At 41.5% G+C, this 24,271-nt stretch overlaps 1 protein-coding gene across 1 annotated transcript in view; it reads right to left on the reverse strand.

The window, feature by feature from the left end:
• Positions 1-149: 149 nt before the first annotated feature.
• LOC308081617 (uncharacterized protein) overlaps positions 150-24,271 on the reverse strand; it is a gene marked incomplete at its 5' end in the record, with an annotated part of 31,144 nt that continues 7,022 nt past the window's right edge. Inside the window, 14 exons of the mRNA XM_080457976.1 lie at positions 150-234; positions 1,260-1,505; positions 1,716-1,757; positions 3,935-4,028; positions 5,003-5,088; positions 11,777-11,854; positions 11,946-12,081; positions 12,236-12,361; positions 21,022-21,272; positions 21,467-21,693; positions 22,066-22,118; positions 22,225-22,274; positions 22,694-22,744; positions 22,836-22,859. Of these exons, the coding sequence (XP_080314102.1) occupies positions 215-234; positions 1,260-1,505; positions 1,716-1,757; positions 3,935-4,028; positions 5,003-5,088; positions 11,777-11,854; positions 11,946-12,081; positions 12,236-12,361; positions 21,022-21,272; positions 21,467-21,693; positions 22,066-22,118; positions 22,225-22,274; positions 22,694-22,744; positions 22,836-22,859 (1,484 nt within the window). The 3' untranslated portion in view covers positions 150-214. The remainder of the gene's footprint in view (positions 235-1,259; positions 1,506-1,715; positions 1,758-3,934; positions 4,029-5,002; positions 5,089-11,776; positions 11,855-11,945; positions 12,082-12,235; positions 12,362-21,021; positions 21,273-21,466; positions 21,694-22,065; positions 22,119-22,224; positions 22,275-22,693; positions 22,745-22,835; positions 22,860-24,271) is intronic.

Consider the following 24,271-nt stretch of genomic DNA (forward strand, 5'->3'; position numbering starts at 1 on the left):
AATCAAAGAGACGTGTCAGTTGACTAGTTGTTGTCTCTTCATTCATCTTCAGTGCATGTTTATCTGCCAGGACCTTCTGCTGAAATGTGTTTATCTGCCAGGACCTGCTGCTGGAGTGTGTTTATCTGCCAGGACCTGCTGCTGGAGTGTGTTTATCTGCCAGGACCTGCTGCTGGAATGTGTTTATCTGCCAGGACCTTCCGCTGGAATGTGTTTATCTGCCAGGACCTTCTGCTGGAATGTGAAAAGAAAAAGAAAAAGAAAAAGCTTGTCACCAGTGGCGGATGGTGGATTCTTCCCCAGGTGGTGCTACACCAATAACAGTACTATGTTATCATCACACTAGTTTATTTTGATAGGCCTTGCCCTAGGCTAGTAGTCATTCATTTGTGAAAGACAGACATAGTTAATGGCATGAGCAAAAAATTATGATTAAGTACTACACCTTTTTGTACTTTTTTAGGCCTACTAATATTAATGCAATGCTGCTGTAGCCTATTATATTGTAGCGACCCCGCAAAAGACCCGGCCGTAACTTGCTCCTCCAAGGGAGCTAGCTCTCTTGGCGTTGCTTCTTACCTGCCGGTCTACCGAGCTGGAGGCTGGGGTTCGTCTCCAGCTCGGGTGTCGAAACGTTATAATATTAACCATATTCACTTCAATAATAACATCAGACAAACAGTTTTTTTGTTTCATCAACAACACCAACAACAACAAGTCGCTTCCGCGACGCGTTGTGAGTTTGTAGCTCGGCGATACCGTCGTGCGTCGAGGCATAACTCAGTCAGCATAGACGTAACATGCATAGAAAGTGAAGCTCACCAGGTGGAATGAGCAGCAGCAATCAGTGAAGTTCTATGTGCATAGATATCTATGCGCTGTGTGCTGAAAACCTGCGCACACGGCGGCCCCGTTCACTTGCATTGAAGAGTGAACTACGCATGTGCAAAATCTAACATCGCAAGTGAATGGTAAAGATGTCACACAGCATTAAGTTTAGACAATGTAGAACAGTTTTATCTACATTTTATGGCATATTATACATTTTACTCACTAGTAATTAACTATAATATTTACCTTGTTTGTTTGATAATTGAAAATATATATTGAATATATTTTAAAGTAATACTATTTATTCAAGGAAGATCTAGAGGTGGTGTGGCGCACTAGCGCCCTCTAATGACCGGCCGTCCACTGCTTGTCACACAGACCTCCAACAGACTAGAGTGAAAGAGGGATTTGAAGTGTTTTGCTCTTACCCAGATCGTTGAAGAGACACGACTCATGCTGCTGCAGAGCCTCATAGAATGCTGATATTGCTGCAGTTCCTTTTAGATTTACAGTGTGAAGCAGTATTCTCATTTGAGCTCGCCTGGGCCTTGCGTCCCAGATTTCCTGATAGGTCTCATCTGTGAGAATTTCTTTTTGAAAGAGGTCATCTGCTATACCCATAACATCTGTGACGCGCCGAATTAGGTCACCCCAGTTCTTCTTCACAAAGCTATCTTTCATGAAAAAAGACAAAAACATGGATTAAAATGGTATCTGACTTCTTCCCTCGGAACAGTAGAGGTTTAATGGACTTGTTAAAGATTAATGACATTGATGACTGAGGGATAAAAGAACATCACATTAATTAACGTATGATCCATTACTCCGTAGTTCATGGTTTTATTTCAGGGTCAAATGTACAGGTCATAGAGTGCAGATCTTACCTGTTGTCTGGCTAATCTGAGGTTCTTTCACAGCTGATGCACCTGAGAGAAAACAAGAATCAGTTGATATTGTAACAGAAATGACTTTCATGTTCATGATGTGAAGAAAACAAGCACCTCCTAAAGCTACAAGCTGCATCAAACACTAGACACAATATTCAATGAACTGATTCACTAAGTTACAGTTGGTGCCTAGTGAGTTTGTCGTTTCTCATGTGACTATCCAACCCGATCTCCAGAGATTACCGTAACATTGCACGGAACGAGTGCATTTCATTCCGTGGATAGCCGCCTCGAAACCCCCAAATTGCGTGCATATGTACGGCGCTCCCTTTGTGACAAAACCATTTCGGAGGCGCGCAGTCACAGGCGAACTGTCACCCCGTGAAGGACCACCGAGGGAGCTAAGGCGACCGAGTTGCCGTCCTGAACGGTGTGACGTTCGCCTGTGCCTACTCAGCGCCGTTTGAGTTATGTACCGATAGGCACAGAATCGTAAATTTTGTTGTGGGGACTGCTCTGCTTCCGGGTTTTTCCGGGTTGCGACTGGTTACGCCCACCGTGGTACTCGCCGTACATATGCACGCAATTTCGGGGTTTCTAGGCGACTATCCACGGAATGAAGTGCACTCGTTCCGTGCAATGTTACGGTAATCTCTGGAGATCAGGCTGGACTATCACTTGTCTCATTTGCCCCGTGCAGTCAACTCAGCCATTTTGCGTGTGCGGCTTTCATAATATATATACTTTACTCGTAGCAGAGTAGGCTACTTCTACATTGCAGTATTGATACTGATACTGAAATGTGGAGATAGAAGGTTTCTGCCTGACAGCGATGATAATGTGAACCAATTAGAACCCAGGGGTAATATAAGTAATATGTATTGTCAAGCTTTACGACTTGTACAAATGTATTTATTGTAAGCTGTGGACATTCAATAGAATACTAGGCTAATATGTTTTGATTTTGACTTAATTAGTTGTACTTTTTTTTTTTTTTTTAATTTTAACTTAATTATAAAGAAAATACAAAACACTGCCAATATATTAAGGCAGTGTTTTGCATGGATATTTTTAATTAGTTCCAACTTAAATCTTCAATAAGAGGAAGGCAGACATAACCACATAAAGTGTTGAGATTGTCTAGATTCGAACCACCAATCTCCGGATCCAAAGAGAAGCTGTTAGAAGCAGGTCGCTATACCATCATCAGGAATCTGAAAAACTGACAAATTCAATGGCCCCTATTAAAGGTCTCTTAAATCCACATCTTAGGTGTGTGACTAAGCCGCCAATCTGACCGATTTTGAGACTTGAAGTGCAATATATTTTCTCATGAAGCTCTGAGAAAGTTCCCCTTCCATGACTTTTTCTAAATATTCGATTCAAATTATCCCTGTTTTTTTTTCATCTGAAACGTTTTCTAAATATGAAATTAGCCATACTTATACCATCTCTGACTTTATTTTTCAGCTATTATGACCGCTCCTCACCCTCTCTCCCCCAGGCAGAGAATGGGGGCGAGTGTGGGGCGAGTGTGTTTTGGGAAAAAAATGGGGCGAGTGTGTTTTGGGAAAAGCATTCCAGTTACCACCGGAATGCTGCGCTTCTCGTCAATGAGTATTGCGGAAACAATATGAATACTATTATGGGGACATAATCCTATAGCTACATAATATATTGGAAATGACAAAAATAAATATAATAGCAGATGCCTTTACTATGTAATATTGGCGGCAATTTTTATTAATAAAAACATAAATTAATTAATTAATCCCCTCCTGGAGGGCCCCCTTACATGTAAGTCCCGTGTATGGGTTCTCATAGCCCGACAACCCTAGGCAAATTACGCCACTGCTTGGAGATCAGATATTTTGGGCAGCGGTAGCTTGTCTCCTTGGTCTCACCGCTTAACGCACGGACAGCACTGCGTCTTGCGCTGACCTTAAAGGGAATGGCAGCGGGTACTCTGATTGGATTGATTAATGTAACGCCCAAACAAACCCATGACTAATTCAGGGTCGTTTTACTGCATAGTGCCTTGGTGCAGTGCGCAGACTACCGCACCAATAATAGCAAAATGGCATCGGTCACGCCTCCACGTCTTAAATTAACACTGTTTTAATTGAATTCTTAAAATCTACTCCTCCAGTACATTAAGTATGTTAAAATAAATGCTGTAATAATAGTTTGAATTATATTAGAAACGGGAAACTAACCTGCAACCTGCATTAAAGCTTCAGCCACTGTTTCATCATTACTGAATCCACTAGAAAGGTTTGGTTTTAATGCTGTTGTACTGGACACATCACTCTGTATGTAGGAAAAAAGACATTCAAACTCGATAATAAGTTACTTAACTATACATTTATAAAACTGAATAGACATTATGAATGCATTATGGATGCTTATATGGACATGCATTAATAATGTAATTAATCATAAACACATTCTGAGGGAATGATCAGTAGGCTGTCAGTAGATGTGTAAATTAACTGTAAACGTGTTTCTGTTGTCATGAGTGTGTTAAGTCGTACTCTTGTTCCAGAAATTATAAAGCAAGTAGATAGTATATTATATTATATTATAGATCTCACCAGAATAATTGCACACATTTTAGTTACAACAGGTACTGTAACAGGTAACACAGGGTAAGACTGGGCGATAAAGTCTGGTTCGGTAAGTTTAGTCTACTCTCTATATTCAACATACATTTTCTGCTGACAAATATCTTCAACTCAAGTCACTTTCAAAAGCCCAGGTTAAAACTATAGGTTACTGTGACAAACAAACCCTCAGACACGTTAGGTTGTGTGGCTCCATCACCACAAACTCTGACTTATCCTCCGTTGTTCTTCTTGTCTGTTCCATTCAGTACATTTATTTCATTTTATTTTTACGTTATTTTATTCTCCTCTCTCTTAGTACCTATTATGTGTGTAATACTTACTCCTGCTGTTTCTGTTGCAACACCTGAATTTGCCCACGGGAATCAATAAAGGCTTATCTTATCTTATCATTCTTCAGCAGTACTTTTCCCCCCTCCTTTCAGTCTTTCAAACAGTGTCATGTGTCCTGTGTCTCTGACAGACCTGTCTTTTCTTGAGTCTAAAGGTCCAATCTGTCTCTCATTATCTTCAATTGTATTATTAGTATCTTCAATCAGTTACTCAAAGAGTTACACTCTGTTACTTCTGAAATGTCCCACTTGGAGAACATGGTACCTGTAGCCAAACGAGCCACGTCAGGCTGGTTCCCATGGCAACCATTGACTGTGAGATATCTACCTGAACATGATGTGAGTCAGGCTCTGTGTTTGGTTCTGACTCAGGATGATGACTCTGCTGTTCTTGAAGAGACACTGTAGCCTCACCTACAGACAACAATACATAGTTACATCACACTGTTCTTCTAGAAGAGACACTGTAGCCTTTCCTACAGACAGTCACTTCGCAGGACGTGCTGTGATTGGCTACGAGATGCATGATGAAATTAATAACTCATAAATAGCACCGCTCACTTCACACTGGGTGTGATTTTTTTACCAACAATGTGTTTGTTTTTTAAATTGAATGAATTACTTTGGTGACTATATTGGCAAAGTAGAGAGGTCAAAGAGAAAGATCAGAACCAAGGATAACACGCTCACAACGTCACAAACGTAACATGGGGACCTGCGAGGCACACTGTTGCTCCGATCCAGAACCATGGACCATTGGCACCAACACTGGTTTAAACAGCCATAACTAGGGGCACGGTGGTGCAGTCGGGAGCGCTGTCGCCTCACAGCTAGAAGGTCCTGGGTTCGATTCCCGCCGGGGACGCTGGGGGCGTGTCCTCTCCTCCGCGTCATCGGCGCCCATACACTAGGTGGGGTTGGCGAAAGGGCCTACTCTGTGTGGAGTTTGCATGTTCTCCCTGTGTCTCCTAGGGTAGTTAATACCCTCACAAAAACATGTAGTAATCCTGTTCACTATACCGCCTCCCCCATGACAGCCGGGGCGCCTGAAGGGAAAGGAACTGGTTGGAATGGGGAGGGGCTATAATTTGCTGATGCCCTATCCTCTCTGTGTTCCTATTGGCTGGGCTTTAAACTGCCACAACTCCAGTTCCCAGCATGCTAAATGTCCCAAACTTGGTGGGTGCTCTTAGACGGTCAATATAGAGACGGGCTGTAATTGCTTAAGCCCTGCCCCCTCTGTGTTCCTATTGGCTGGGCTTTAAACAGCCATAACTCCAGTTCCCAGCATGCTAAAGGCCCCAAACTTGGTGGGGGCTCTTAGGCGGCCAATAGGGAGGGGCTATAATTTGCTGATGCCCTATCCTCTCTGTGTTCCTATACACGAATCCATGGAGCGCTTCCCTGTAGGATAACTCCGCCCCCCCGCCGCCATTGCTGCGGTGTCAAAACAGTCAGCTGATACTGCGGTGAGTGCGGTGTCGGGTCAGCTGAAGTCACTGACTGCTCAAGTTACTCTTTTTACCTGCTTTTTACTACTAACTAAAGATGTACAGAAAGTCGGGACGCACTTGTGTTGTTTATGGCTGCTCCAACAGCAGTGGACAAATGCACTCGAGACGAGAGGCTGAGCAGCCTGCGATCCCGTTGGTATGCGGGCAAAGTACCATGACGTTAAGGAGAACTCCTTCTAACGCTATGGACCAGAGCTACATGGTTGAAACATGTTATCTTATCTAAGTTCAGTTAACGTTAATAACATCATTGTTAGTATGCTAAGCTGCTGCTCTTGTGTGTGCAAAAATAAACCACCTGTGGCGTTATTGTGATTAAATAGTACCTTATTTGGTAAAACTATGGCACAAACACTACTGTTTTTATGTTGTATTCAGCCACTTAGGTAACAGGGGATACACAAATGCATTTAGTGTACACATTTTAAAAGGTCTGTGGAGTTGAAAATAATAATAAAATAATATATTATTTTCAATTTTATAAAACGTTGCCCCAACCTACACAACTCTGTCAGGGTGTAAATGGAACCAAATGAACAGAGTGACTGTTGACTCAGTCACAACAGTGGCTGAATGTTGATGAGCTTTCTATGAAAGTCTATGACATGAAACCATTTAGTGGACAATAGTTTATGTATTGTTGAGTTATATGTGGTACCAGTATTTACTATTCATTTTCTTTATTCCATCTTAAGGTTTGTGGAGTACACTTCCCAGATGGTAGGCCAACCATTGAACACCCATATCCAGTTTTGCTGACAGCATTGAGTCAAACAAATATGATGTAAGGCCATTAATAAGTAATGGACAATATATTCTGAGGGAAACAGCATCAGGATTAGGGTTCTATTACCAGGTACAGCTAGCAATGCATTGTGCTAACAAAACAAATTGCAAGTTCCTTGTATGGACCCAAAATGAAAAGATTATCACAGATGTCCCATACAACCAAGAGTGGATAACAGAGAAAATCGGCCACCTGAAGGTTGTGTACTTTGAGTATTTATTACCAGCAATAGCTACTAGAATAGCACATGGAGTCATGAAAGTACATGGACTAAAGTAGTCCTCTTTTGAATCTAATGAGGGTCAAATGATTTCATTCATGAGTAATGCACTTCATCAAAGTGAAATGGTCAGTTGACAAAGTTTGTGATACAACAAAGTACAATATTGTCTTAAAATACACAGATGATGCATTTCATACAAGCATCTCCCTCCTTTTCAGAAACCAATAGTAGATTTAACTCAAAGCTGTGACAGTGAGATTTGTTAGTGCTTCAATTAGCTTTTTGAATATTAAAGCTACAATGGAGAATTAAGTCTTAATGAATACAACTGTTTTTGGAGTAATCAGCACATATTTTCTCCATCTTGCTCATCAGCTTCATCCAAATGACATTCCTCTTCTTCCTCAATATCAGATGTTTCCTCAGTCTGAATTAACTTGGGTTGCAAATTACAAAGCCCAGCACAAATGCTTACAATGTCATCAACATGCTGTACCCTCCCAGGAATAACATAACTGACAATTTTAAAACATTTGAACCTTCTAATTGCACGCTCGACATGGATTCTGACATTTGCTAAGCGTCTTGTTCCCACAACTTCATGCTCAGGAAGTTCTTTGAGGCCGCAAGTAAAGGCTGGAAGAGTCACCCCTGGGGGCAATACATCAGAGATGCTGAACCCACGGTCTGCTAAAATTTGATCACCAGGAATCAGGAGTTCCAGAAGCCCACTGTTCTTTGTGATAAAAGTGTCACTGGCCCTTCCACCAAACAGTTTTGATGTGAACATAACATAACCATTCGGGGCAATGCAATATAAGACTTTGTAAGTGTTATGATGTTTGTAGTTGATGTTTGTAGTTGTGATCTTTTCCTTAAGTGTTTTGGCCTTTGTACAAATATTTCAGTACAGTCTATTATGCATGTTGCTTTGGGATAATTTACACTGAAACAGGAAGGCATTATTCTTTTGAGAGTATCTCTGGGCAACCACGCAATCACCTTTTCCCTCATAAACCTAGCAACTTTTGGTCTCCAAAGTGAAAAGATGTTACATGCTGAGCTCCTGCTTACTCCAAATCGTTTACCCAAGTCTGTGAACATCAAACAAAGACGTAGCCTCATTAAAACAAGTAAGAGCTGGTCGTGGACTGCTAAATAGGTAATCTTTGGAGGTGGGAGAAAATCTATGAGGGCATGCAAAAGCTGCCAAAAACTTTCAATCCCTATGCCTGTGTAAAATTTGGAATCTTTGTCATCCAGGTCATATGCTGACAATGATGGTGTAGGATCAGTTTGTGTTGCCCTGTTGCGCCTTGTCTTGGTAGTTGAGTAGTTGTGCTCAGTAGGCCTATCGGGCCACTGGGTGCCGATGTCACGCTTCACAGCCAGAGGCATGACATTTTCCACATTGGTGTCTTCGGGTGCTGATGTTGTGTCTTCAGGTGCTGCTCTTAAGGTGTTGCTGCTTAATGGCTGAGGGCATCTTCTCTTAGGGGGGGCTGTACCAGACTGCATTCTCCCCTATGAAAACAAAAGAAAAACAAACAGTGCTTACATTTTTTTACTTATTTTCTAAATAAATTAAACAACATGTTGAACCAAAAACAATCATTTTGAAGGGGAAAAAGATCTAACGTACTTGATCGAGATTTTCCACATTGGATGTGGTGTCTGCAGGTGCTGCTCTTAATGTGTTGCTGCTTAATGGCTGAAGGCATCTTCTCTTAGGGGGGGGCTCTACCAGACTGCATTCTCCCCTATGAAAACAAAAGAAAAATAAACAGTGCTACATTTTTATTTATTTTTCAAAATAAATTAAACATGTTGAACCAAAAACAATCAATTTGAAGGGGAAAAAGATCTAACGTACGTGATATTTATATCCGAGTTGCAAAACTGGATATGGGTGTTCAATGGTTGGCCTACCATCTGGGAAGTGTACTCCACAAACCTTAAGATGGAATAAAGAAAATGAATAGTAAATACTGGTACCACATATAACTCAACAATACATAAACTATTGTCCACTAAATGGTTTCATGTCATAGACTTTCATAGAAAGCTCATCAACATTCAGCCACTGTTGTGACTGAGTCAACAGTCACTCTGTTCATTTGGTTCCATTTACACCCTGACAGAGTTGGGGCAACGTTTTATAACATTGAAAATAATATATTATTTTATTATTATTATTATTTTCAACTCCACAGACCTTTTAAAATATGTACACTAAATGCATTTGTGTATCCCCTGTTACATAAGTGGCTGAATACAACATAAAAACAGTAGTGTTTGTGCCATAGTTTTACCAAATAAGGTACTATTTAATCACAATAACGCCACAGGTGGTTTATTTTTGCACACACAAGAGCAGCAGCTTAGCATACTACTAACAATGATGTTATTAACGTTAACTGAACTTAGATAAGATAACATGTTTCAACCATGTAGCTCTGGTCCATAGCGTTAGAAGGAGTTCTCCTTAACGTCACGGTACTTTGCCCGCATACCAACGGGATCGCAGGCTTCTCAGCCTCTCGTCTCGAGTAATAAAAAATGCACTTTGGCTAAGTACTCACCAAAACAAAGACAGTTTTAAGATGTTGAAAACATACTCTACTTAGTGGGAACACTTGGAGCCCCCCACCTCACGTCTAGAATACACTTTTTGGACAGAAAATAAATATTTCACCGGAAGGAAAAAAATGTTTTAGTTACTCCACCGCGCCCCCTACAGATCTGGTCAATGGAATATTTCCATTGACCAGATTTTTCCTTCGGTTAAATACTTTATTTTCAGGGGAAAAAGTGTATTTTAGACGTGAGGTGGGGGGCTCAGAGTGTTCCCACTAAGGAAAGTAGGCTTACAACATCTTTAAACCGTCTTTGTTTTGGCGACTAGCGAAAGTGTATTTTTTTGTTTTACTACAGAGGAGAGGCTGTGCTACCGCGGGTGTTCGGGCAAAGGCTAGAAGGTCCCATAGCGTTAAGGAGAACTCCTTCTGACGCTGTGGGCCAGAGCTAGGGCTACTTAGCAGCTGCTGCATGCTAACATTAAGAGTGAGTAACTAACCAAAAGTTTCCAAAACTTACCACGCTGTTCTTTGTGGGAACAAAGTCCTTTAAGTTCACATTTTTTATCCACTTTTGGCGAACATCTTGGTCCTCTCCACTCTCACGCCCAGGGAATCTGTGCAAGCCATAGGGCCTGAGGCACAGACAGTTGTCATGAACTTTAGGCTTGAGTGTTTCACATTCCGTTTCTCTCCAAAGTTGCATTTGTCCACTGCTGTTGGAGCAGCCATAAACAACACAAGTGCGTCCCGACTTTCTGTACATCTTTAGTTAGTAGTAAAAAGCAGGTAAAAATACTTTTTACTAACTTGAGCAGTCAGTGACTTCAGCTGACCCGACACCGCACTCACCGCAGTATCAGCTGACTGTTTTGACACCGCAGCAATGGCGGCGGGGGGCGGAGTTATCCTACAGGGAAGCGCTCCGTGGATTCGTGTATTGGCTGGGCTTTAAACTGCCACAACTCCAGTTCCCAGCATGCTAAATGCCACAAACTTGGTGGGTGATCTTAGACGGTCAATATAGAGACGGGCTGTAATTGGTTAAGCTCCGGCCCCTCTGTGTTCCTATAGGCTGGGCTTTAAACAGCCATAACTCCAGTTCCCAGCATGCTAAAGGCCCCAAGTTGGTGGGTGCTCTTAGGCGGCCAATAGGGACAGGTTATAATTAGCTGATGACCTATCCCCACTGTGTTCCTATAGGCTGGGGTTTAAAAAGCCATAACTCCAGTTCCCAGTATATGCTCCAGAATTGGTAGGTGGTCTAATGGGATGGGCTGTAATTGCTGAAGCCCCACCCCCTCTGCTTTCCTATTGGCTGGGGTTTAAACAGCCATAACTCCAGTTCCCAGCATGCTACAGGCTCCAAACTTGGAGGGTGGTCCCAAAGACTTCCATTTTTTTAAATGACCACTTCAGGTTTCCCATCCTACTTCCGGTTTGTCGGTTTGCCTTGAAACTTCACACACGCACTCTCTGATGGGTGTGGAGTTCAATGGTGCGACAGTATGACAGTGGACCTGGGTGCTGCAAGTGAATCGCTTCTTGGCAGCAGTGTTATAGCAGTGTTTAACACTATATATGCAGTGTTTAACACTATATATACGTATAAATTATATATAGTTACTGTCTGGTAGACAGCTCTTATCTCCATGTTCTAGGTTTCTGTGTTTTTTCGTAAATTAATGGCCTACTTGATCGTACTACAGCATCACACAAGTATCAAAAGTAGCAGATCTACAAGCTCGAAACACGGCACGAAGCGACGCGTTTCAAGCTTTTAGATCTGATATTTTTCTTTTTTTTTATATATCCTGAAAAGTAACAGTTTTGGACATATGAGGATCTGTGTGCCTGTGTGCCTGTGTTGGGTGTGTGCGTGTGCGTGTGCGTGTGCGTGCGCGTGCGTGTGTGTGTGTGCGTGCGAGATGGAAATTATGGTCTGATTCCACAATGCTGAAAATACTGATCACACAAAGTAAACAAAATGAATCATGCTTACATATATTGCTTTTCCTCGAGCCCAGCTGAAACCAACCAAGTAGTAGTTGTAACATGCTTGGCCTTTTCTCCAAGTCACCTGACAAGAGAACAAAAGATAGGTGTCATCATTCAGAAATAAACACACACACTGATGTTCAAGTAGACAGGGGACTGTGTCCATTAGGTACCTTGTTGAATGTTGGCAGACCAGGTAGTATCGTCAGTGCCTCTCACTTTAACATTAAATGTGAAGGGAAGTGGCTGCTTGAAGCTGGCTTCAAAGTAGCCTTTGAACTCAGTTGGTTTCAGGGTGAATGGCAAGATCTGCACGGACATAATAATCCTTATATTCCATTATACGTAGGCCTACATTCATTAATTCATTATACAACATGTTCATACAGTAGGTATACACCTTTACCAACAAAACATCTACCATGCATAATGATAAGCTGAATGAGCATCAAGACAAACTCACCTCAGGGTGAATCTCCTCTCTTGGCTTACTCATGAGCTGGTACTTCCCCTCTACCAGTAGACAGTTGGGATTCTTGTAAACTCTACAGAAATGTCCTTTCTCAAACTCCAACTCCCTCTTGATGTCCTGCCACACACAAGGAGAGAAGGAGGACAAGATGCAGGGGAGTAGGGACGGTACAAGAAAAATAGTCACTGAAGGCCATGTTAACTCATGAACTGCCAGAGTTAAAGGTTTTGCTAACCTTTGAAAAATCATAGAATATTTTCCTTCACAAAGATCCACCCGCCGATCGCTTTAAAAAACTTGGAGTCTACGAGAGTCTCGTAGAATCGGAGAAAAAAATGGTGCTGCTGCGATAGTCTGTTCCATAGTTATAGCAGTTGAATGTGGGTTGTTTTTGCCAAAAAGCTACAGAAAGCAAAGAAAATTAGATTTTCTTTAATTCTTTAACACATTCGGTGCCAGAGTTTTATTAAAAAAGTGACGTTGAGTGCCAGAGATCTCACCGTTTGTAACGCTACGCTGTTTACAGCTGTAGACTCCACGACGAGCACCCGATTGTAAACAACTAGAAGTAGCGCCCACGCAGCGCCCACTTGGCAGCGCAGATCACTGGCGTAGCGTCATGAGGGCCAGTGGGGCCATGGCCCGGTTAGTGAACCCCTTAGGGGTCCCTGGAGACCCTTGGGGGCGTGCCACGTGTAGCTGGCCAAAAAAAAAAAACCTACAGACACGGCGAAGGAAAATTGTAAAGCCACAGCCACGCATGCAAGATGTTGCACATGAACTCTGCAGCCGCACTGAGGCGCTCCAACACAAACACTCTGACATTAAGCTTCACACAACAAAAATCAGCACCACACACAACATTCACCACGCTAACGTTCATTGTTTTTTTTGTTTTTTTATATATATTTTTTTCATTTTAATTTTTCACAAAGTATACATACATACAACCCCCCCACATCCCTCCCCCCTCCCCACATACAAACCCACATACATAAAGGACAGCACAGATACAAATAATCAAAACATAATAAAAAAATAAAAGGTACAAAAAAGAAAGAAAGGGAACATTAAGAAGAGACAAATCTGTTGTAAAAACATTAAGTAGCTTCGAGAAATAATAGATCTAGACCGAGATAGCTGTATATAACCTATACCATCTCTGATACAGGTTGAGGTAGGGACAACGTTCCGATATAGTCCAAATAAGGTTGCCAAATCTTCAAAAAAGTGTCAAACCCATTTCTTAAGCTATAAGTAATCTTCTCAAGAGGGACACAACTGTTCATTTCTGAGAACCATCTCACAATGCCGAGGGGGGAGTCAGACTTCCATGTTATTGCAATACACTTCCTAGCCACTCCAAGTGCCACCTCTATAAATTTAATTTTGTGTCTTCTTAGTTTTGCACTGATAGCAGTGAAATTGCCTAAGAGGCAAACTTCAGGGTCTAACGGGAAGGGAGCCTCTATAATTTTAGCCAGTGTGTCACAGAAATCATACCAGAATGTTTTAAATTTTATACATTGCCATGTACAATGCAAAAAGGAGCCTTCTTCTGTGCTACACCTAAAACATAAATCTGATATCTCAGAATTATATCTATGCAACTTTTGAGGTGTGTAATAAAGCTGATGGAGAAAATTATAATGAGTCAGTCTATATCTAGAATTAATAGTAGCAGAGAGGCTATCACGACACAAATCAGACCACAAACCTTCATCAATAGTAATATTTAAATCAGACTCCCATCTCTCTCTAGATTTGTGTAAGCCTACTCTCGGGCATTGACTCAGCAATAAAAAGTACATATTGGAAAAGAATCTGTATGAACACGGGCTATTATGTAACCAATTCTCCACATCAGTAAAAACCGGTAAAGTCATCTCCGGCCCCAGAGTCCTTCTGAGATAATCCCTTAGTTGCAAAAAATGCCTGTTTGATAAGTCATATTTCCCCCTCAACTGTTCAAAAGTCATGAGCTGTCCATCTTTATAACAATGTTCCAGGAGTTTTATTCCATTGTCATGCCATGACTCCAGAATTCTATTGCCTACAAACATGGGTAGAAGCCCGTTTTTCTTCAGTGGAGTTCTAGGAGATAAGTCCGTTCTACACTTAAGAATCTTGCGGACCTCATACCAAGTTTTGATTGAATGAATTGAGAATTTTTTTTGGATTTGGCCGCAATAGTTTTAGGGTTCCATTTATAAATAAACTCACTGGCCACTGTTTCTTTTAGGGCATGCATTTCCATTTGAACCCAGGAGGGGGCATCATCACCCTTAAAAAGAAAATAAATGAACCTCATTTGAGAAGATAGATAGTACATTTTGAAATTTGGCAATTTAAGACCCCCTTGACAATAGTCCCATGTAAGTTTCTCCAAAGACACTCGTGGAGTTTTATTGTTCCACAGAAACTCCCTGACTTTTTTATTCAAGGATTTAAAGAAGCTTTGAGGTACTGGGATAGGCAGAGACTGAAAGAGATACATCAGCCTGGGCAGTATATTCATCTTGATGCAGTTGATCCTGCCAATCAAAGTAATAGGTAAGGGTTTCCATCTGTTCAAGTCCTCCTCTATTTTATTAAGTAACACAGTATAATTAAGTTTAAAGAGATTTTTCACATCCTTGTCTATGTTTATGCCAAGATATTTAAAGCCATTTGGGGGCCATTTAAAAGGGGTTATTCCTTGATAGATTGTGTAATCAAAATTCGTAAGAGGAAGTATTTCACTCTTATCAAAATTAAGTTTGTAACCTGAAATGGTGCCATAATCGTCAATCAGGCTTTGCAGTTTAGGAAGAGAAACAGATGGGTTTGTCAAGGTCAGACATACATCATCGGCAAAAAGGTTGATCTTGTGAGTTGACTGACCCACCTGGAACCCCTGTATATCTGCATTTTGTCTCACAGCCTCCGCCAAAGGCTCGATGGCCGCGACGAAGAGTCCTGGAGAGAGCGGGCAGCCCTGACGGCTTGACCTACTCAAGGGGAAACTGGTTGACATTTGGCCATTAGTAGTGATTCTGGCCTTGGGGCTGTGATATAGTGTTTTAACCCAATCAATAAAAGAGGGCCCAAAGCCAAATTTAATCAAAACCTTGATCATATAAGGCCATTCCAATCTATCAAAGGCATGGCTGGCATCCAGGGCCACAACAATACTTTGTTCAGGTTTAGATTTGGCCAATTGAATAATGTTGAACAGTCTGCCAAGATTATTACTGGACGATCGATCTTTAATAAAACCTGATTGATCTTTGTTGATCAATTTAGGCAGATACTGCGCTAATCTATTGGCTAGGATCTTGGAAATCAATTTATAATCTGAGTTTAATAATGAGATAGGTCTAAATTACGCTGGCTTTAAAGGGTCTTTGTTTTTTTTTATGAATGACTAGCTGTAGAAAAGGAATCAGGAAGAGTCTTGGTTTCAGATGCCCTATTGAGTACATCTACAAAAAGAGGAATTAACAAGTCTTTAAATTCTTTATAGAATTCAGGAGGAAAACCATCCTCTCCGGGACTTTTGTTAGACTGCAAAGACGACAGTGTTCGTTCAATTTCTGCTGTAGTGAATGGCCGTTCAAGATCATTCTGATCTTCTTGATTTAATTTAGGTAATTCAATAGTAGATAAGAATGTATAAATTTGAGTTAAATCCTCTGGCGATTCTGATGAATACAATTCGGTATAGAACTGCTTAAAAGTATCATTAATTTATTTTGGGTCACACGTGATCAAGCCAGCGTTAGTCTTGATAGAATTAATAGTTCTTGAGCTTTCCTCTTTCTTCAATTGCCAGGCGAGGACCTTGTGTGCCTTGTCCCCTAACTCATAATATCTCTGCTTAGTTCTAAGAATAGCTTTTTCAGTTTTATAAGTACCCAATGTGTTATACTTGAGTTTTTTATTAACCAGTGAACGATGCACTTCTCCACAACCAGAGTGTTGAAACTCTTTTTCTAGATCTAAGATTTCTTTCTCAAGTTCTTCCATTTCAACTGTATATTTTTTAGTAAGAGCCTTTGTTAAGGAGATTATTTGTCCCCTAAGGTAGCATTTTAAAGTATCCCATAGCACAAAACTATTGGGTGAGGATGGACAGTTAGTTTCACAGAAAAACTTAATCTGATCTCTCACAAACTTTTTAAAGTCTGCTTTTTTAAGAAGGGTTGGATTTAAACGCCACCTATAAGAATTTTGTATCTTTTCAGGTATTAATATAGACAGGGTCAAAGGTGAGTGATCTGAGAGTATTCTGGACAGATATTCAGATTCCACTGTTCTATGTGTTAGCTGTGTAGATAGCAGGAAGAAATCAATTCGACTATGAGTGCCATGACGGGCAGAGTAAAAGCTATAATCTCTATCTTGTGGGTGCAGTTGTCTCCAGATATCTGTTAAATTCAAATCTTTCATGAATGCCAAGGTAGACTTTGCTGCCTTTGTTCTTGTCACTACATTGGTTGACGACATGTCCAGAATCGGACATAAACAGAAATTCCAATCACCGCCAGTCAGAATATTACCCTGAGCCCTCGACACCTGAAGAAAGAGATTTTGAATAAAAGGATCGTCATCATAGTTAGGGGCATAAACATTCAAAAATGTCCACGGTTCTGAATACATTTCACAATGGACAATCACATATCGGCCCAGTGGATCACAAATAGTCTCCTGTATTGTCAAGGGAATATTCTTTTTAACCAATATCGCCACTCCCCTTGCTTTAGAATTAAATGATGATGCAAACACCTGTCCTACCCATTCCCTCTTCAGCTTCTTATGTTCACTTGCTATAAGGTGAGTTTCTTGTATAAAAGCAATATCAGTATTAAGCTTTTTTAAATATGTAAGCACTCTTTTTCTTTTGACATGCCCATTTAAACCATTCACATTAAAACTTATACATTTTACCACATTGACCATTTGTCCTATGAAATATACATTTTTGTAACTAACCAGTCCAGTTCAAAATCTCCCAAAACTAAGTATCTAGATAAATGTATGTCTCTTCTAACAAAGGAAAAAAAGAACAGAAAAAACAAACAAACACCCCTCCCCACCGGTACCATCTTCCCCAAACCTATGGCACCAACCAAAACCCAAAAGGGGCCATGTGTCTCGCACTTGTCAAACAAAAACATGCCTGACTAACTACACACACTGTCAGATCCCGAGCTTAAGATAATAGTTAACAGTAAACCACTCATTCTCGAAAAAACAAAAATAAGCACAATGAGTGTCCATTTGGCTAACTAAGAATATAGCCACAATAAAATGAAACCGAAAAACATCTTATAAAAATTAAAATAAACTCAACTCTCAAAAAAAAGTGCAACCATCAATGAGTGTCTATTTGGTGCACAACAGAGTTAACCCAAAATAGCACTACTATACAAAAATAGTGCTGATTGAAACAAAAACATAGCATACATAGCAATATAAAAAATGTACCCACCCGCCCCCCACCCTCTTCTTCTCCCCCCCCCCCCCTCTTCTTTCTATGGAAACTAACGTTGCGATGGGAACGATGTACAAAAAATAATTTCACCCACTTTTTTACCTTGTAAACCTGTGATGTGACAATAAAAATGATTCTGATTCTGATTCTGTTATTATAAAAATAAGGATAAAAGTAAATAAAACACTTTTAAAAAAAAAAATCTTTAAAAAAATCTAAAATAGTACCTTAATTACTTATCAGATTAGAACATGGTGTAAAGATAGATGTGATGATCAGTCATCGATTCCTCCCGAGTCCCCCCCCCTCTGGGAGATCACCCACTGGGGGTCCCCTTCCTGGGGAACACCTTCCTGGAGAGCCTCTTCCCGGGGAGCCTCTTCCCGGGGAGCCCCTCCCTGGGGAGCCCCCCCTCCGGGGGATCCCCTCCTGGGAGACCCTCGAGAAAAGTAGCGACTTCCTTCGGCGTTTTGAAGAACCTCTTCTTTCCATCAGGCATATCAACCCGGAGCGTAGCAGGATGTAGGAGAGAATAACGGAGGTTTCTCTTTTTTTACTCCTGTTTCACTTGGCCAAACTCCTTTTTGCGTTTCAGGAGCTTGGCTGTCACATCTGGAAAAAACGACAGGGGTGCCCCTCTGTAACAAATGGGCCCTTTCTCCATCGACAGCTTCGTGGCGAGGCGTAGAATCATGTCTCTGTCTTGGCACTTGAGTAGGCTAATGAGCACCGCTCTTGGGTATTTATTTGATCCCGAAGTTGGTCGCGGTCCCGTCCGGTGTATGCGTTCAAATATCAATGGTTCGGTGAAGTGTTCCTCACCAAAAATGGATGGAATCAATTCAGTAAAGAAACGCACCGGGTCGGTTCCCTCACTGGCCTCTTTCAGACCGGTCACTCTGATATTTGGGCGTCGGCTATAATTCTCGAGCTCATCAATTTTCTCAAGTAAAAAGTCATTTTCTCCACGCAGCTTGTTAACATCTGCGTCCACCACAACAAGCTGGTCCTCGGCTGTGCTGATGCGTTCTTCAGCCTCGGTAATGCGTGCGCTCACGCCATCAATTAAACCCCTCAGTCCTGAAATGGAACGATTAATTTCGTCAGTTTTAGAGTCCAATTTGTCAGATAGGGCCTTGTTACCCCGTCGAATCTCCTGAAGTATGCGTGAATCTGCTCCAGTCTCCTCAGCTGGTACACGAGAAGTATCAACAACATTAGCAACAAGCTGCTTGCTAATGCTAATGCTAACAGCTGGAGCCGTTCCCTCTGGTGTCGAAGTTTGGTCCTCCATATCGTCTCTATTCTGTCTTATTCTGGCTGAAATGGCTCTTGTCAGCATAACAATGTCTTAAGATAGAAAAAGTAGCACTCTGGTTGTGTTTAACTGTCAAAAAAATGAATTAAATCAGGATAAATGTCGGAGCTCCTAAACCCTGCGTCTGCCTAGCTCTGCCGCATCACGTGACCTCGCTAACGTTCATTGTTGACAAAGTGTTTGCACAGCCGGTTCAGCCATGACAACCACGTTAGCGTTAGCTACATGCTAACGTTGAAAGTGCGTTAGCGTTAGCCGCATGCTAAAGGCTCATGTTAAGCACCCTTAGGAAGTAAGCAGTGAAATACAACGATCGCTATCACAGTAGTGGACATAAATATGCGTTACATTAGTAGGAGGCTGCAGTGACCTCAAAGTGTTGACAATATGAATGACAGGGCAATTTATTAGAGACATGACGGTGATTGTGCTATCCAGCTGGGCTCGGTGCGTCTGACTGTAATGGCGGCAGCGAGCTATGTGAGGTAGTACTTGATGGTGCTGTCTGGAGACTGCCCTAAGCATGACACGACCAATGAGAGTTAGCGCTGAGGTTGTTGCTAAGATACGGTGTATGGCACAAAGCGTCTCTGCCCCATAGCTTGTAGATCTCGCACACATGATTGGCGTAGCCTGCGTTGCCAGGTCTGCCTTTTGTATAAGCGATTTTGGGCGTATTTAGGCGCACTTTTAGGGCTTGTTTGCATAGACCACGGCAGCGCTTGTTTCTCGCCCGTTTCACGGATGTGGCATGGAAGGTGTTGGGTTGCGCTGCGCTGTGGGGTAGTTGGGGTTGCTCGTGCGCTCGCATCCAGGCAGGCAGAGACACAACCACAATTGTCAGCCAAATTGTCAACGGCGCATGCGCAGGTTTGCGGATATATAGATATATGCGTGCACGATGGTCGATGGTTCTCGCTAACGCCTGGAACAATAACATCTCTCACGCGAGTCACCGTGGTGGAGTGATCTTGGATCGAAAATGAGTCGTTTTCCCCACTGTAAAACGTTAAGGAAATATGGAGTTTTTTTGCAAGGAGATAGAATGGGAGCGGACGGGAGCCAGGTTTTTTGGCATGGTGATCCATCTGTCCCTTCCTTCTCAGAGTCACCGTGGGTGATTCCAGAGCTGCGTTAGCCCCCCCCCCCTTGTGGAAAAAAAACAAAAAGATGTATTTCATGGAGAATCCCGGTTTTGGCACCTAAGCGCTAAAAATTCAAAACTGGAGAATCCCGGTTTTGGCACAATGTGTTAACATTAGATCGGACAGGGCTGGGTTTGTTGTGATCACATTATTTCCGGGTCTACTGTTCTCCAGGTCATGGGATCACTCATAGGTTGGCGAACAGCGCCCTCTAGCGTAAACCATTGAAAACACCACACACTCGTCAATTCATCAATGGCAGGCTGAGCCTTGGGCCAATTGACGAGTGTACTCGTCAATGGCAGTCAATGAGTTCAAGTGTTAGTCAAAATGAGAACAAGCTGATTTGTTTTGAGCAGTCAAGCATTATTCAGAGAATAGTTAAAGTCAAGTCCTAAAATAATATCAACATTAAAATATTGATGACAGTTGGTCTCACACGCATGCGCGCGCATACACACACACACGCACGCACGCACGCACACGGCAGAGGAAATCAGCACCAACCTGCTTATCAGTAGCATAGGGGTTCAGTGATTGATACTAACCTAGGGAGTTAGGGGTGTAATACAATAATTTAAGCCTATTTGCAAATGTGTTCAATGAAAATATCCAAAATAGCTCATATTAAGGCATGTGTGTAATTTCTCTTGATTGAATACCCCCTGGTATTGTTGTGGTACAATTACTCACTAATGTTAAAAAGATAACACAAAAGGTTGTTAGTTCAGACAAGATTGCTACCAAAGAGGAGTCATAAAAAGTATTTATTGTGTAGAGGCTAAGATTGCAACACATGCACTCTTGCATGCGTTCTCCATCTTAGTGCCATCCTTACTTCATGCCATGAGCTGCAGTTGAGGGCGAGGTAGATGCGGAAAGTGTGAGTGTCGACGCTACTCCACAGATCTTTGTAGATCAGCACCGCTCCGTGGTGTTCATCCTGCTGTGTGTCCCGGGCGATGGCACCCACAGGAGACAGGGAGGACACCTGCCACTTTAGATGACTACCAGAGGACTGGACTCTCTCAATGACGAGATCCTTACCAGTGACGTGTAGGACACCAAATACCTTCTCTTTTTCCTGGCCTGCAGGTGAAGATAACGAGGAGGAAGGATGGAGGGAAGGTTTTATAGAGACAACAAGACAAAATGCATCTAAGCCAAAAAAGACTGAAGACAGGGAAAATAGTGAATTCACAGTATTGTATAATATTGGACAAGGAAGATGTGTAGTTGTACAGTCAATAATACATTATGTCAGAGGCAGCATATCTTCTCACCAGCCAGGCACAGGGAGTGGGGGAGCTGGATGGACTTGAGGACAGATGCATCCTTGTTGACTGTCTCTACGTTGAATATGGGACCAGCAATCGTCCAGGGGTTCTGGACGAACTCGTTGAACTTGGACCAGGACAGGATGGAATAACTCACCATAACTCGCTCCGACGCCTCAAATATCAAGCCTGTTAATGCACACTCATATGTCCCCTGTCCTTCCAGCTGAGCCCTAAAGAATGCACACACACACACACACACACACACACACACACACACACACACACACACACACACACACACACACACACACACACACACACACACACACACACACACACAGTCTTATACTGTAAGTAACATGAATATAATTAAACCAGATGAAGTCAAAGTGATAGGTATTTTCATATATATTATATATATATATATATATATATATATATATATATATATATATATATATATATATATATATATATATATATTAAAAATATCTCTGTGACGCAGAGGGATAGCGGCCTCTAGCGGCAGTGATGTCAGACTTCGGTTCTCTACACTATGAAACCAGATAAGCAGATGAGGTCAACGTGATGTCCAGACTCACTGCAAGCGTCCTCTGGAGAGTTTCTCAGGAATGATCATCTCATCGCCGTAGCTCTACCAAGCAAACACACACAGGAGATCATTAAGGATCACCAACAGCCATACATACTGTACATACTGTACGTATATCAAGAAGAGTGTCTGATTTGAACAAACTGACCTGCTGGACATGTTGGCATTTTTCACAGCATGATCCCAAGTAGACCACATCTGGAGGGAAAAATAACAACAGTTACACATATTTACACAATATTGGTGATATTGTATTATACAGTACAGTATTTATCCCATTGAAAAGCTCAGCTTCAGGACCAGGGCTTAATCATGGACAGAAACATAAGTGCCATGAAGTCGAATGTTCTCATGATGTGAAAGCGAACAACATTCTGAGAGAGGAGATGAATTCCACAGTTTGTCCAGGTGTAAATTTAGATTCATGACTAATAGATGTATATATTCATTCATTCATTAAACTCTCACCTACCATTATCATCCAGATCAGTTTTCTTCAGCTCTGCAGGAAGGACATTAAAAATAAAACATTTAGTTGTGTGTAATCCTTCACGTTATATTCACAACAACACTCCCAGTTCATTGTAGAATTGATTAAGGAGAGTTAGATTAGTTACCTTCCTCTCCACTTTCTATCTCCATCATCTTCATCATGTTCATGCAGTGTTCTGTAGAGAGTAAAGACAGTGAACAGTTAGTGGATCAGAGGCAGCTTGGAGGCTTACAGTGTAAAAGATGAATATGATCCATGTCTCTCACCAGAATCCTCTTCCTCCTCTTCTTCTGAAGACATATTTACACATAGTGCCTAAGAATGAAGAGGAGGAATCGTAAAACAGAATTTTCAGCCACATTCAGCCAGTATAAGAAATGAAAATTCAGAATGTTACAGCATCTTTTAAGTGACTTAATCCATGGACCCATGAAGTTCAATTGTAAATGCTCACATAAAGCATAGTGTGTATGCATCTACAAGGGCCTGTGTCCACCAAAGCCTTGTGGAAACACTGTCAACGATATTTGCAAAGTAAACATTCTAAATTAACTAATGTATGTGTATATTATGTTTCTGTATATTTCTGTTTCCACAATCCCATCTTTGTGTGAATTAAGACTGGCAAAATCATGGCTGGCACCTTAGACTGGCTGGCACCTTTGTGGCATTTGTAATTAAATCTAGTATTTTATCTATATGCAATTGCCTGTGTGGGTGGGGCAAGAAGAGTTGAGATATAGGTGTTTTTGCCCTGTGTCAATTCAATTCAATTCAATTCAATCTTTATTTCAGACTCAGGGTCCATATAACAAAACAGGATGACAATCACACAGAGATAAAATAAATAAAAGCAAAAAAATAAACAAAAAAACAGTCCAACTACAGCTGCTCATAGTCAGTAGAGGCTGTTGCGCCAATGTCTCCATATCATGGAAGAGAACCGAGTAGAACTCTTGATAGGGTTAATTAAAATCTTAATAACATGATTGTCAGACTCTTCAAGACGACATATGAATTTGTACATTACATTTCTTAACAGGGCTTGACTGGTAGGTACCCCCAGGTTTACAAACAGCTGGCTGGCACTGTGCCATCTTGGTACCCTCACCAGCAACCGTAGAGCATCATTGTATGCAACTTTTAGTTTTTGCATGCTGCTAGCCTTGTAGTTACTCCATAGGTGAGCCGTATACAACGGTGTACAGAAAGCTTTAAAAAGTGATACCTTGACATGTACAGAGCATTTGTGAAATTTCCGCATTAGTATGTTTGCCTGGGCATACAGTTTGCATTGTTGTCTATGGATGTCTTTGTCATCTGAGAGATCATCGGAGACACAGTGACCAAGGTACTTAATCTCACTGCACACAAGTAGTATGTTGCTACTGAGAATAAAATTAGGGAATACAGCCTTTTTATCATCTTTACTTCGCACAATCAGGATGCTACTCTTCTTGGCATTATACTTAATATTAAAATCAATGCCATACTGGGAACAAACCCTCAGAAGCTGTTGTAAGCCTGCACTGTACGGGGAAAAGATAATTAAATCATCCGCATACATAAGGTGGTTGACAACAGAATCACCTATGACACATCCAGTGTTACACAGGTTCAGTTTCCTAGACAGATCATCCATGTATAAATTAAACAATAGAGGAGATAAAATCCCCCCTTGCTTAACACCATTACCAACATA

The sequence above is a fragment of the Gymnoscopelus braueri genome (assembly GCF_963280865.1).
Source record: "Gymnoscopelus braueri genome assembly, contig: SCAFFOLD_100, whole genome shotgun sequence".
Lineage (NCBI taxonomy): Eukaryota > Metazoa > Chordata > Actinopteri > Myctophiformes > Myctophidae > Gymnoscopelus > Gymnoscopelus braueri.